Here is a 13,299-nt window from a genome sequence, read left to right as displayed (position 1 = left end):
ATTCCTAAATAACAGTGACAGCAAGACTAAAAGTAGCTTCTAAAGCTGAGATGAGGAGAAGAGTGGTGGTGGGGATGTGAAAGGAATTGAAACTCTAATCTCACTTTTCAAAACTCTATAGGAGAGGCCAGAAAGAAAACATCTCTTGATCAACTTTAAAACAGCTTCTGGAGACACATGTGCCCATCTCTATATAAGCAAAGGCCTAATGGTACACAAGTCTGAGAGTGAGTTGAATCCAGTTGAGATGAGGTACCCATCAATTTCAGCCCTAGGGCTAACTATTGGACTGTAGCAAGAGCAGTGAAGAAATGCTGTTAGATATAAGGGGGTAGAAACAACATTCTGATGCAATCTTTATATTAAAAAGGGTAAAAATAGCACAGAGGGAGAAAAAAAAAAGTTGACTGAGAAAATATTCCAAAGCATGCCAGAATGGATAGGAGTGTAGGGTCATATGAAGAGAAGTTTCCTCTACATCTTCTACATATCATTCCCTTTAAACCCCCTTATATATTTCTGTCAATGGCACCATCTAATTCTCCAATACTCTGAATCTTGGCACTCTCTGACTCTTACATTTATTCCCACCATATCCCCAAAGTCTCATCAATTGAACCTTGTTAGTATCTCTAAATTCTGTCTTCTTTTCTCTAGCTCCAATGCTACATTGTGCTAAAATCCTTTATTATTACCCACCTGGACTATTACCATAACCTCTTTATAGATCTTTCTATTTCCATTCACTCTCAAACTAATCCATCCCACGTATCACTGCCAGAATAATCTTTTTCTCATGACTCAATCTAGACATGTTACACTTTAGTTTAAAACCTTATTATCTACCAAGTAGAATTTTCAATTCCACAGCCTTGTACTTAAGGCTCTCTGCAATTTGCTATCATTCAATCCTTCCAGTCTTGTTCTCCAACCACACTTTTCTCCCCAGTTGCACTCTATGTTCCAGCCAGATTACAAAATTTGTCTCCTTGAATTTTCTGAACTGTGCCTTCATGCTTTATTCTCTCTGCCAGAATATCCTTCCCTTTCCTTCTTTGCCTATTGCTTTTAGAGTACAGATCAAATGTTACTTTCTCTATAAAATCTTCTTAATGACCTCTTTCCCACCATAAATGGGCTTCTCATCTTGGATCTAAACACTATTTGCCCCTCTCTACATTAAAAAAAAATATGGTAAGACAGTAAGTGTATATGCATATTTCCTCTACTAGACTGTAAGCTGTGGAGAGGGCAGACACATCTGTCTTTCCTAAAGTTTTTCTTTCTTCTGACACAGTACACTGAACATTTTTTTGGTAGTGCAGTACTATGACTTCAGTGTACAGTAGACCCAGTGTAGAAATTTGTTCTACCAATGCAGATTAGCAATTTCTCTTAAATTTACAGTCTTAAAAGAAGATATCCAGCAAGGTTAAGTGGCTTGCCTCCTGTCTCACAACTGATATTTGTCACAGGTTGGATTTAAAGTTAGTCTAACTCCAAGACCAACTCTCTAGACATGATGCAACCCTACCCTCACCCTTTGAATATAGTTAATGTTTAATACATTTTTGTAGAAATTAATATAAAAGTAAAAGTCTCCCAGTTTCCATCTTCACCTAATCCAAGTACAATGTCAGTGTAACTACTGCTGTTATTCAGTTTATATCACATCAGTCAGCCTTGCCTTGCCTTGATGACACACCCACAGTCAGTACTGCCTAAGATTTTAACTTATACAAGAAGTATGAACACAAACCTAATATCATCTGAGTGTTGTTGGGGTCCGTTTCAGTTTGCAAGGCACCTATTAGTATATTCACAAGCCTCAATTTCAGTGACAGAAAAGTTATTGGTTTATCATATGAAGAGCTGTCGTCATTACTAAACTTTCCTTCCAGAACCACCTAGGGAAAAAATAAATAACATTGAACATTAACTATCCTGAATAACGAACTCAAGCAAAAGAACTGCTCTAGAAAGAGAAGAAAGTATCTGCCTGCAACCATGGCTTCCAATCTTGTCACTTCTAGCTACTTTGCCCTCTGCTGGGCCATAAAAACATAAGTTATCTATATCTCATCTCAAGAACAAATGTTCAGTAAGCTATGATGGCAGACTGAGAAAAGGGAATAGCACCATTAAGCAAGACCTCAAATCATTAAGTCAATCACTCACACTTGGAATACAGAAAAAAAAAATTCTATTCTCATTTTTGAAAACTACTTCGACCTGAATTAGCACACAAGAATGGGGACTTAAGGAATTCTAAATAAAATATTACCTCTGATTTGACATTGCCAAAATGATGAGGGAGTGGCAACAAGGAAAGTAGGATATTAATAGAGGCTCTTCTCAGCTCTGTTGGGTTTACATAGGTTTTGAATTTTGAGAGTTCCCTGCAAATGGATAAAATAATAAACAGCTTAGAAAAGAACAGAGGGAAAATTCAGAAAGTGACATAAAGGAGCAAGTAGGATAGTATTGAAACTACCATGTTAAATGCAAAATACAGTTAAAAAAACAATGCATAGTATTGCAAATAGTAAAGATTTGTGACTTTATATAGTCTTCTTTTTCTGTTGTTTGTATAGGGAGATAGTCAAGTTAGTTGATATTTGTCAAATGATTAATAGTTTTAAAAAATTAAAAGAAAACAAACAAATGGCTCATAGTAATATTGAAATGAATAGTATCTACTAGGGGTATTATGAGGATTAAATGAAATAATATTTGTAAAGCACTTAGCACAATGCATATAATAGGTATCTATTAAATGCTGTTCCTTTCCTTTGCTTCACAAATATATTTTCTACCTTATAAATGATTACTTTTATCAAGAATGGTAGTATTATGTTTTGTGAATTCCTATGCTAAAGAGATAAAGCCTTTTCCCAAGTATGGCTTATCAAAACCCCAAGATTGAGAGTAAGAGTTGGAAGACACCTTAAAGATCCTCTATTCTAACTCCCAACATTTGTATAAATGAGAAAAATTGAGACTATAAGGCTCAATGTCATACCCACTATGATAAGACACAGAAGTCCTGGGACTTAAACTTAGGCCCCTTTGACTCCAAATTCAGTTTATTATCACACTGTTCTATCATTTGCAGTTCTGACCTAATCTTCTTGACCAATTTCAGGACAGGCCCAAGCTGACTTAAAAGGGTTGACTCATGACAGAGAATATGGATGTGTGGAATGGGTCACCATATACTGCCATTCTGCTGACATGCTGGTTTTGCGGAATATCCTTTTAAAATGTATTATAATTCATTATAGAGGATGACTTGCCAAGGAGAGAAAGAGGGGGAGGGAACACATTTAGAAATGAAAGTGATGTAAGAACAAAAAGGATACTAAAGAAACTAGCATAAAGAGACTTCAAGCACAGAATAGATCTAGGCACCTGACAACCTTCAGGTGGAGCTGAAGTCTTCAGTTACTGAGTGCTTTGGTAGGTGAGTCAGAACAGACGAAGAAGGACATGCAGTGGCAAAATCTAACTGAAAGCAAACCTCCTAGCTAAAACAATGTAAAAAAAAAGTATAACTTACCTATCAGGCAATATGGTTTCAAGAGCTGAAATAAAGTAAGGAACCACAACATCAATCCCTTTCAGGTCACAGCAGAACAAAGGAGGTGAGTTTAGAATAATGCTGGCCAAGACAGGGTGGCATACATAATCAGTTATCTGCAAACCTTGAATTAAAAGCATGTAAAATCTAGGAAAGTAAGAGAAAGATTTTAAATATATGGAGCTACAATGTTCTATTAATCATTATCAGATAATATTAATTTTTGGCAGTCAACTGGAAGTACATTCCTACCTTTTATTATATCTACCTTTAATAGATATTTATACTATAGCAAAAGCTGCCATTTAAAGGCACAAAGTGGCAAGCCAGTTAGTTATCTATTTTTAATGAATCTAAAATATTGGCTGACCCCTTCCGACAGGGCTTTTCTAAAGTTTTTTTTTTTTTAACTCTTACCTTCTGTCTTGGAGTCATTACTGTGTATTGGCTCCAAGGCAGAAGAGTGGTAAGGGCTAGGCAATGGGGGTTAAGTAACTTGCCCAGGGTCACACAGCTGGGAAGTGTCTGGGGCCAGATTTGAACCTAGGACCTCCCATCTCTAGGTCTGACTCTCAATCCACTGAGCCACCCAACTGCTTCCTAAAGTTAAGTTTTGCCAAAGTCCAAAGAATTAAAATTAATTCCAGTGCTTATAAAAAAATATAACCTATTTTTGACATATTGCAAAATTTTCAGCATTTTATAAGCATGTATCTTAGCATTATTTTAATAAAATATTTGCTTTTAAAAATTCATATTTAAAGGAAAATGGGAAAACATTTTCATTCAATCTTAGATCTCTGTGTCAAGGGGAAAAGGAAAAGTTAGGAGATATTATAGATGAGGATTTCTTAACCTGTAGGATCCACTGACCCCACAGGGGTCCATGAACATACCTCAAGATCTATGAATTTGGATGGGAAAAAAAATTGCATCTTTATTTTCACTATCCTACAATAGAAATTCAGCATTTCCTTTAATTATTTTAAAATATTCTGAGGGTCCACAAGGCTTCACCAAATTTTCAAAGGGGTGCATGACACAAAAATGGTTAAGAACCCTTCTTAGGGAGGAAACAAAGATGAAGTAGACTATTTAAACAGCTTCTTATTTGCATGTGAAACCTGCTACCAGACATGTGAGACTGTGCTGATCCCTAAGGGATGCTCATCTCATCAGTACCAGGGTTTCTTAGATTGTGCCTAAATGTAACTTCTCCTTTTACTTACCAAGCATTCCTTCTTCAATCTTTCAAATGCTAGTAATTAAAATTATATTTCCTCCATGAAAACATCTTTGGATGACTCAAAGGATTTCTTCCTTGCCTCACCATACTTTAGGAAAATTCACGTGACTTTACAATGAACATTTCACTTATGTCAATATTTCAAGATCTGTAACCTATCAGTGTCTACATTCCCTATACTAATTTATGATTCCATTAGCATCAGAAAATGGCCATGGAAGCATACGATCTCAGAGTCATATGGGACTTAAGGAATGATTTAGTTTAACTGTTACCTGAACCTGAATGCCTTCTGCCATAAAAACTGGCAAATAGTCCTTCAGACTTTGCTACTTTCTAAGCTAGTCCCATGTCCTTTGTAGAGAGCCTTAATTTTACAAAGGGCCAAAATTATGCTTTGTTGAAATGTCTATGCATTGCTCCCAATTCACCCCAAGCATTCCTCTTCTGTGACATCCCTTAAAATATTTAAAAGACAGCTATAGTACTCCCACCTACTACAAAATCTTTTCCAAGCAAAACAAATCTCTACTACTTTTGGCCAGACTAAAAATTCTAGTTCTTTTCATATGGTATAATCTCATAGTCTTTCATCATTCTAATGGCTACTCTCCTCTGGATGTTATTGTTTATCAATATCCTCTTAAAATGTGTCACCCAGAATTGAATATAATACTCTAGATGTAGTCAAAACAGGACAGAGTAATAGGACTATCACTTCTCTTGTTCTGGAGATCATACTTCTAGATTCAGCCCAAGATTACATTAGTTTTTGTTTTGTTTGTTTTTTTTCCCTGCCTACTATGTCACATTGACTTATACTTAGCTATGAGAGTTGCTGGGTAGGAAAATTAAAATCTCTCTAGTCTTTCCCATTAATCTAGGCTAGTCCTTAGATGACAGAGATACAATCCATCACTATACCCGTACATGAAATTTCTCAAGGTTGTAGTCTGTTAGTATGGCCTTTGAAAACCTAGGGTCAACTTTCATGCCAAAATCAGGCAATGGAAGACTTTAATAGATAAACTTTATCCTCTGCTATTATGGGATGAAAATGCAATGTATTTGTATAGTAACTTTCCTTATCTATCTCAGTTTATCTTATAAATTTTCCCTAGGCCATATTAGGCCATAAAATACTGACATTTAGTCCCTTTTTGGGGGGCCAAGGGGGAATTGAGGCAGGTTAGAATCCAGGAAACTATTAAGACTATAGGCTACCTGGGTACAAGAACTACATCTGATTTCTTTTTATATGTCCTCCACAACTTAGCAGAGTGAAAGACAGTGAGCTCTTAAATGTTGAAAGAATGAATAAGGGCTTTAGAAAATGTCATAAGTTTAGTTGGAAAGAGGACACAGTGGGTGGAGATAAAACATGCAGTGAGACCTGCTGGTAACAAGGAAAGGAAGATGGATCAAATGAAGGGCAAATAATAAGGGAATTATGCTGATCTAAGTCAAAATGGGGGAATGATGAGACCAGTTCAAAGCTTAAAAAAAAAAAAAAGCACAAATAGGGGGCAACTAAGTGGCTCTGTGGAATGGGAGCCAGGCCTAGAAATGGGAGGTCCTGGGTTCAAATCAGATATCAGACACTTCCTAGCTGTGTGATACTGGGCAAGTCACTTGACCTCCATTGCCTACCCCTTGCCACTCTTCTGCTTTGGAACCAATATACAGATATTGAATTCTAAGAAGGAAGGTAAGGGTTTAAAATTTTTTAATTAAAAAATTTTAAAGCACAATCACATAGCATATACTTAAAGTTAATTATAGTGTAAAGAAAAGATATGGAGACACTGGGGCTAGTGGTGTATATACATATTAGCTTCTGTAATACAGTATTAATATTTAGAAGACCATTTATTCAAGGACTTCTTGTAAAGTACAAAATAGTAGGTGCTCAAAAGGGAAATGGGTTTCTGTTCACCATCTCTAAAAAGGAGAATAATTTCCTCAAAGGCCCAGGTACCTCAATCTGGAAGGAACCATATATACTCTGTTGGATAGGTTCTTCTAAGGAATTCTGATGGGAAGAATAATTGTTGCCACCAAGGCTCAAGAAAGGAAATATCCCAATTATTTAGAAGCCTTTATAGATATTTCTTTTCTTTTTTTAAAAAACCCTTACCTTCTAGGAAGTGTCTAAGCTAAGATTTGAACCTAGGACCTCTCATCTCTAGGCCTGGCTCTCCATCTACTGAGCCACCCAGCTGCCCCCCTTTACAAGTATTTCAAATCACTGTCTACTTGTTTGTTCAATCTACTGAGCCATAACACATTTCTATTTTTTTATAACTCATACTATAATAATGGAAAAACTAGAATAAAGTCTTAGACCTGGATAAATAAGCTGGTAGAATCTCTTCTCCAGTCTTCTTGCTACAAAAAATCCTACACAGTGTCCCACAAGCCTCAGCTCTTCCTGCTTCATAGTTATCAGGAAATTCACTTGCATCCAACATGGTACTGGAAGTCACTGTTTCTGTGGACATTTGTGACCCTTTTCGACGAAACTCCACATTAGTTTGTGTTGTCATAGCTGAGGAGAGAAAAGGAAGGGCTTTACTGTATTAGTCAACATGCCAAATAGGCTCATGGGATCCTGGACACAAAGATCCAATTTGGTAATTTTTTAAAACTACTTAAATAGGATCCAATAATGCTTCTGTTTAGCAACTATTTGTAAATTTAAGAATAAAGGGCTATTTGAATTCTTTTCTAAGAATGGACAGCAGTTAAATCAGAGTGGCACTACAGATTTTAATAAACACTATACGAAGCATTTTTCAATTGGAACATATTTAGTCCACTTAAAATTATGCATATATCTATATGCAGGTATAGATATATGATGCAAAATAGGGCATTTTTATTTCTTAGTTTCCATTTCTTTTCCTACAGAAGCTTTTTTAAGCGACGAAGAAAATTAGTCATCAAAACTTGCTTTTTTTTTTCCTATTAGCAGTCTTCAATGTAAGAATCCATACAGGCAATATAGTAGGCCAGTATCAGTGATGGGAGAGGAATAAAATTCTCACCTAACTATAAAGCACAAACCAAATATTCTCCCAACCAAGCAAAATGAATATGAATTTCAACCATCACAGTTGAAAAACTAAATTGAAGTTAAGGCTGGGATATAAAAAGTAAGTTGGGATATGTAAAAAGACAAAGAGAAATATCATGCTCATTGTGGGAGGAAGGGAGGTCACTGAAACAGAAGCCCTTTGAAAGTTGCTTTTATTTTTAACAAAAAATATCTGATTTAATATTATATTAAAATCATCACAAAACATCTTTTTAGATCTTTACAAAATTATATAAATTATTTGGCATACGTAAAATATTTAATAGAATGTGTAAGCAAAGCATAAATCTTTATGCAACTTCCCATGAGCCATTTTGGTCCTGAATAAGCTATTTAGGATAATATACTTAGAAAACACTACATGCAGAATGCATACAAATCAAAACACTAGGTCTGTAAAAATAAGTTTAAAGCTTAAAAAAACAAAAAAGCCAAAACACAGTTAGTGCAAAGTCCTGGAATTCATGACATGACCAGACTAGTGTACAGAAATAATGGGATTGATTCAGGCAGATTAATTTTTGCTTTTGCCAACAATCTTCCCCATTCAAAACAGAAAAAAATTATTTTCCTTCCCAAATGCAAAAGCTACAAGAGACAATGACAATGACAATCAAATTAAAAATGGAATTATGAACAAAATAAAAAAACATGATTGCAATTAAGGAAAAGCTACTGGTTCCTACTTACAAGATTTATAAGAAAGAAGAATTTGGATAAAAGATGCTGCAAGATAATAGAAATAAATGGAAACAAATCAAAGGACAGCAGTAGTTATAAAATACTTTAAAGATGGTGAATTTTTATTATAGTTAAGAAGCTTTTAGCTTTTTAAAAAATTAGATTAAAAGCTTTATGATACAGCAAGCTAGTTCAAACACATAGGAAACTGGCATTCAGGTCCAAAATTATGATTTTGTATCATGCAAAACAATGAACGAAGAAAATTATACAATTACAAATAGTCAAGGCTTTGATCTGCTTGTATCAACGTGCATTAAAATTTGAATTCATTAACCCTTCCCAGCTCAGTGTCACTTTTATGAAGCAAGGTACACTGTAATTATAGTCTAAAACTATTAGGCTGAAGGAACAGGCATTTAAAGTTGAGGCGAGCTATATAGTAGAATCCTTCTGTGACTAGCCAGTACTTGCAAAATAGATGAAAACGGTAGTTCCTGGAGACCAATTTCCTATCCTATCTCCATAAACCCTGAGATTTCACATACAGTAGCCTTTGATTTCTTTTTCTTCTTATACACTATCTCAATTATTTTACAGTCTTACCTATACTCTGGCAATTTTATCTAAAGCATGTAAAAGGAAAAGTTCTTTAGTTCTTGAGTCAAATATGAAAACTGGTCTTATTCTGTTATGGAAAAAACCATGATTAGAAACAGGAAAAGTTGTGCTGAACATACCTAATTCTGGTTTCAGTATAAATGTTTTCTGGTGAAAAAGAAGGTATTATCTAAGATAGAGGAATAAGCTATTTAGAAACTAAAAAGCCTCACAAGAACCCTACATGACAGTAAAATGAAGTTGAAATCATCTGGGCTTATTGAGTCTAGGGCAAACAGTCAAATGCCTGAAACCAACTTTTGGAAAAAAAGAAAAAAACAAAAGTGTGCTTTGATAAAATTCCAAAAATAGTCTCTAAAGACATGTCCGACTACAAAGCAAATAATTATTTTAAATGTCAATGTGGCTTGGAGCAATTCTGAATCAAAAAGTATAAATGCACATTCTAGAAAATGTCACTAATAGATGTTAAGTTTTCTGTTCAAAATTGTTTCTAAACAGTTTCTACACACTTATTAGTAAATACTACTATAATATAAATAGTATATATATAACCTTCACATCCAAATTTGTTCTTATAAAAAAAAACATTATGAAATTAAAATGTCAGACTTCTTTTGAATTGAGATTACTGAAAATATTAATTTGAAGCCAAAGAGCAGAAACCAGAAATATTCATTGTAAGATCTATTTGTGTATTAGTAGGAATTGCTATTTTAAATGCTCTTAATTCTTTATCTATATTTATGAAGGCAGTTTTCTACATTTATACTTTTTCTAAACTTAAAAGAATTTGCTTTTTTGCTTGTTTACATTATTGGTTCTCATTCTGAAATAACTTAATGGTTAAATATTTATTATATTCTACTGGCATGTGATGAAAGCATGACCTCATGATAAAGTTAATAAAATAGAAAATCTCTTTTCTGAAATAAACAGTCTCTATAGAATTGTGAATACTGATTATTCTTCATTCATTTTACTATCCTTACTTGACTTTCATTCCCTAATACCAGAAAAAAAAGAAGTGCTTTCTTGTAAAGTAGTCAGTAAATTCTGGCTGATTCATGAATATAGTAACTACAAATATTCAAAATATTCTTAAAAACCCAACACTACCACCTCTGGGCAAGGTAGCAAACAGACTAGGACTTTGTCTCTAATCACATTAGATTTGTAATGGCAAATTTGGACAGTGATATCATGGCTAAATCCTTAATACTAATTTTAACAAAGAATATGATTAAAAAATTACCATTCCAGCAAGCTGTACTTTAAAATTATGTTATAAAAGAGGTCCACTTATATTTTTAAATTTCACCATGATCAGTCATGCTTTCATAGACTAAAGTCAAATTGCTACAGTTTCACAAAAGAGAAATTGCTATGCTATTTTCCAGTTTTTGTGTGTACAATTTTACTGACATTTTACCGCAGGCATACCCCACCTTGTGTGTCATTAATCGATCTACTATGTAATAACACAATATTAAGCAAAATACCCTGATAGAAGACACTGAGCAGAGCTCAAACAGCAAGGATGGGGAACGCTGATGTGACAGCATGGAAAAGGGCAGGAAGCGGAATTCTGAGCCACCTGTTTGGGCAGCAGCCATAACAATGCAATGGCATTTGAGTGGCTATGGCAAGGCATAAAAGTCTTAATGATGTTACCATGAAATGGTACTGGTTTAGGCAATGTTTTGTAGGGTACACCTGTTGCTAAGAAAAATACTTCACTTAAAACAGGTTCTTAAGTCAAAAAGCCATAATTCTTTGTGTTGGTGTTACATTCCTGGCTAATATAAAGGGGACTGCCAGGAAATAATTTGACATTAATTTTGAGTCAACCAAAATGAATATAATTTATGGCTCATTATAAAAAAAGAGAAAGAGTATTACCCAAACCCAACAAAACATACCTACAATGGGCTGGTGGCAAAAACTCCAATTTCGGTTGGTTGAATTCATAGGGTTTAAAGCTGGATGGGACCTTAGAGATCCTCTGGTCCAATCTCCTCATTTTATAGAGGAGGAAACTGAAGCCCAGAGAGGGAAAAGGGACTTGCCCAAGATCACACAGGCAGTAAGTGGCAGTTCAGCTGGAAGGGGTTAACCATAATACACTGCTTTGTTAGAAAGAATTTTTTTAGGTGTGTTAATCTTGCAGGTAGGAAATGTCAGAAAAGAAGAAAAGAAAAGTTTATGTATCTGTTGAGCAATATTTACCAGTCATGCTGCTGTCTCTGTTTAACCCATTGTGAAGCTTACAGTGAACAAATGCTGCATCAAATAACCACGATCCAAAGAGATTCAAGATGCTGTTCACTTTAGGCCTTCTTGGAGCAGGCAGCGGTCTAGGCTCTGAACTAGTCTGGTTGGGACTAGACAGTGGAGAAGTGGAAGACGTCTGGTGTGGGACTTTAGAGGCATGACCAACATTAGCCTAGTGGAAGGACAAGAGGACCCCCCACCCACAGGAAAAGTTTAAGACATAGGAGAAACCCAATTCAAGACCAGATGTTTAAAAAGTTAAGGTGAAAAATGAACTCTGATAATAATCAGAGATCTTACTGTGGTAGTCTTAATGGTTGCCTTATTCACAGTAACTGTTCTATGTCTTCGATTGTGGGGGGGAGTTGTGCTGCTGGCAGAGCTCTGGGGGAGGTTTAATCTGTTTACTGGTGTGGGTGGAGCACTGTCACATCTAGGCCGAGAAATACCTAAAGTAAAAAATACAATAAAGAGGAGAAATGGTCTTAGTTCAGAAATTGACATTACTCTTGACACCATGTTTTACATGATTATCATTATAAACCTCTCCCCCACCTAAAACTCACAGTTTTCATGCTAACAATATATTCATTCCTGACTGTTACCCTGACTTGCCATTTGGACCAGAAACTTGACCCTTTCACCCAATAGCTCCCTGGATCACTTCTATTTTTACTGGTGGCTGCCTCTTCAGGTACTTCACTTCTCTTCCCTCCCCATAACCCTAGCCAGTTCTGGATCCAATAAACTGATATTCTTCCTGGAAAGGGTACAACATTCTATACTTCTATAGCTCTATTCATCATCCCTCCTGAAACATGCCAAATCAAAATCCCAACCCTGCTCACCACTCCCCTACACTCACTGTGCTCCCTATTAGAATACAAATTCTTTTGAGAGTAGGGAATAGCTTAGCTTTTAGAGTTTGGCCCATAGTAAGTTCTGAATAAATGCTTTTTCAATCACTTATGGTAAATAGTTTAGACTCAAGGACCTAAAATAAGTTCAGAGATTTTTCTATGATGAGACTAAATATGAAAGAAAATAAATTCTTTGAAAATATCTGTTTAAAATTTAATTAATTTAGAATATTTTTCCATGGTTACATGATTCATGTTCTTTCCTTCCCCTTCTCCCTCCTCCCTCCCATAGCCAATAAGCAATTCCACTGGATTTTATATGTATTATTAATCAAGACCTATTTCCACATTATTAATATTTGCAATAGAGTGACTGTTTAGCATCTACAACCCCAATCATATCCCCATTGACCCATATGATCAAGCAAATGTTTTTCTTCTGTGCTTCTACTCCCACAGTTCTTTCTCTGGATGTGGATGGTGTTCTTTCTCATATGTACCTGAGTTTTGAACTTCTTGCTTATCTGACATTCTGTGATCCCCAAGAACAAATTCTAACAATTCAAATTGCACTGCTTGTGTTAAAGAATATCTATCTTACAGTTTTGAAAGGTACTATTTTAATTTGAAACAAAACCCTTAAATATAATTGGTGCAAAAAAAGAAAAAAGATGTCAACTCTATATGTGATCTTGATCCTATTTCCACCACACTACTTAAGGAGCCTTTCACTTTGGTTATTCTTTTGACTTTTTTCTAAAATTTTACTTATTTTTTTTAAAGCAACATTGATTTTTGTTTTTATTGTGAGTGCCTTTTCTCCTGGCTTCTGTGATGTGATACTAATTTATTTTTTAGTTTCTTTTGTTAACTCATTCTCTTCCCAAGTGTGGGCATCTGTCAAAGCTCTAGCCTAGGATCCCTTTTCTTCTCCTTCCTA

The 13,299-nt window shown here is 35.1% G+C and overlaps 1 protein-coding gene across 5 annotated transcripts in view; it reads right to left on the bottom strand.

The window, feature by feature from the left end:
* The window catches only part of RALGAPB (Ral GTPase activating protein non-catalytic subunit beta), a 95,559-nt gene that overhangs the window by 37,867 nt on the left and 44,393 nt on the right, over positions 1–13,299 (bottom strand). For 3 of the 5 annotated variants that reach the window (XM_056811915.1, XM_056811917.1, XM_056811916.1), the window contains 7 exons: positions 11,800–11,948; positions 11,455–11,671; positions 8,614–8,649; positions 7,173–7,374; positions 3,560–3,727; positions 2,285–2,399; positions 1,760–1,907 (listed from right to left, as the gene is read on the bottom strand). In XM_056811915.1, coding sequence (XP_056667893.1) covers positions 1,760–1,907; positions 2,285–2,399; positions 3,560–3,727; positions 7,173–7,374; positions 8,614–8,649; positions 11,455–11,671; positions 11,800–11,948 — 1,035 coding nt within the window. The remainder of the gene's footprint in view (positions 1–1,759; positions 1,908–2,284; positions 2,400–3,559; positions 3,728–7,172; positions 7,375–8,613; positions 8,650–11,454; positions 11,672–11,799; positions 11,949–13,299) is intronic. The other 2 variants (XM_056811918.1, XM_056811919.1) reach the window with 1 other exon arrangement.

This window comes from Monodelphis domestica, chromosome 1, assembly GCF_027887165.1.
Source record: "Monodelphis domestica isolate mMonDom1 chromosome 1, mMonDom1.pri, whole genome shotgun sequence".
NCBI lineage: Eukaryota > Metazoa > Chordata > Mammalia > Didelphimorphia > Didelphidae > Monodelphis > Monodelphis domestica.
Note: the sequence above shows the minus strand (reverse complement) of the source record. Positions and strands in the feature narration are given on the sequence as shown.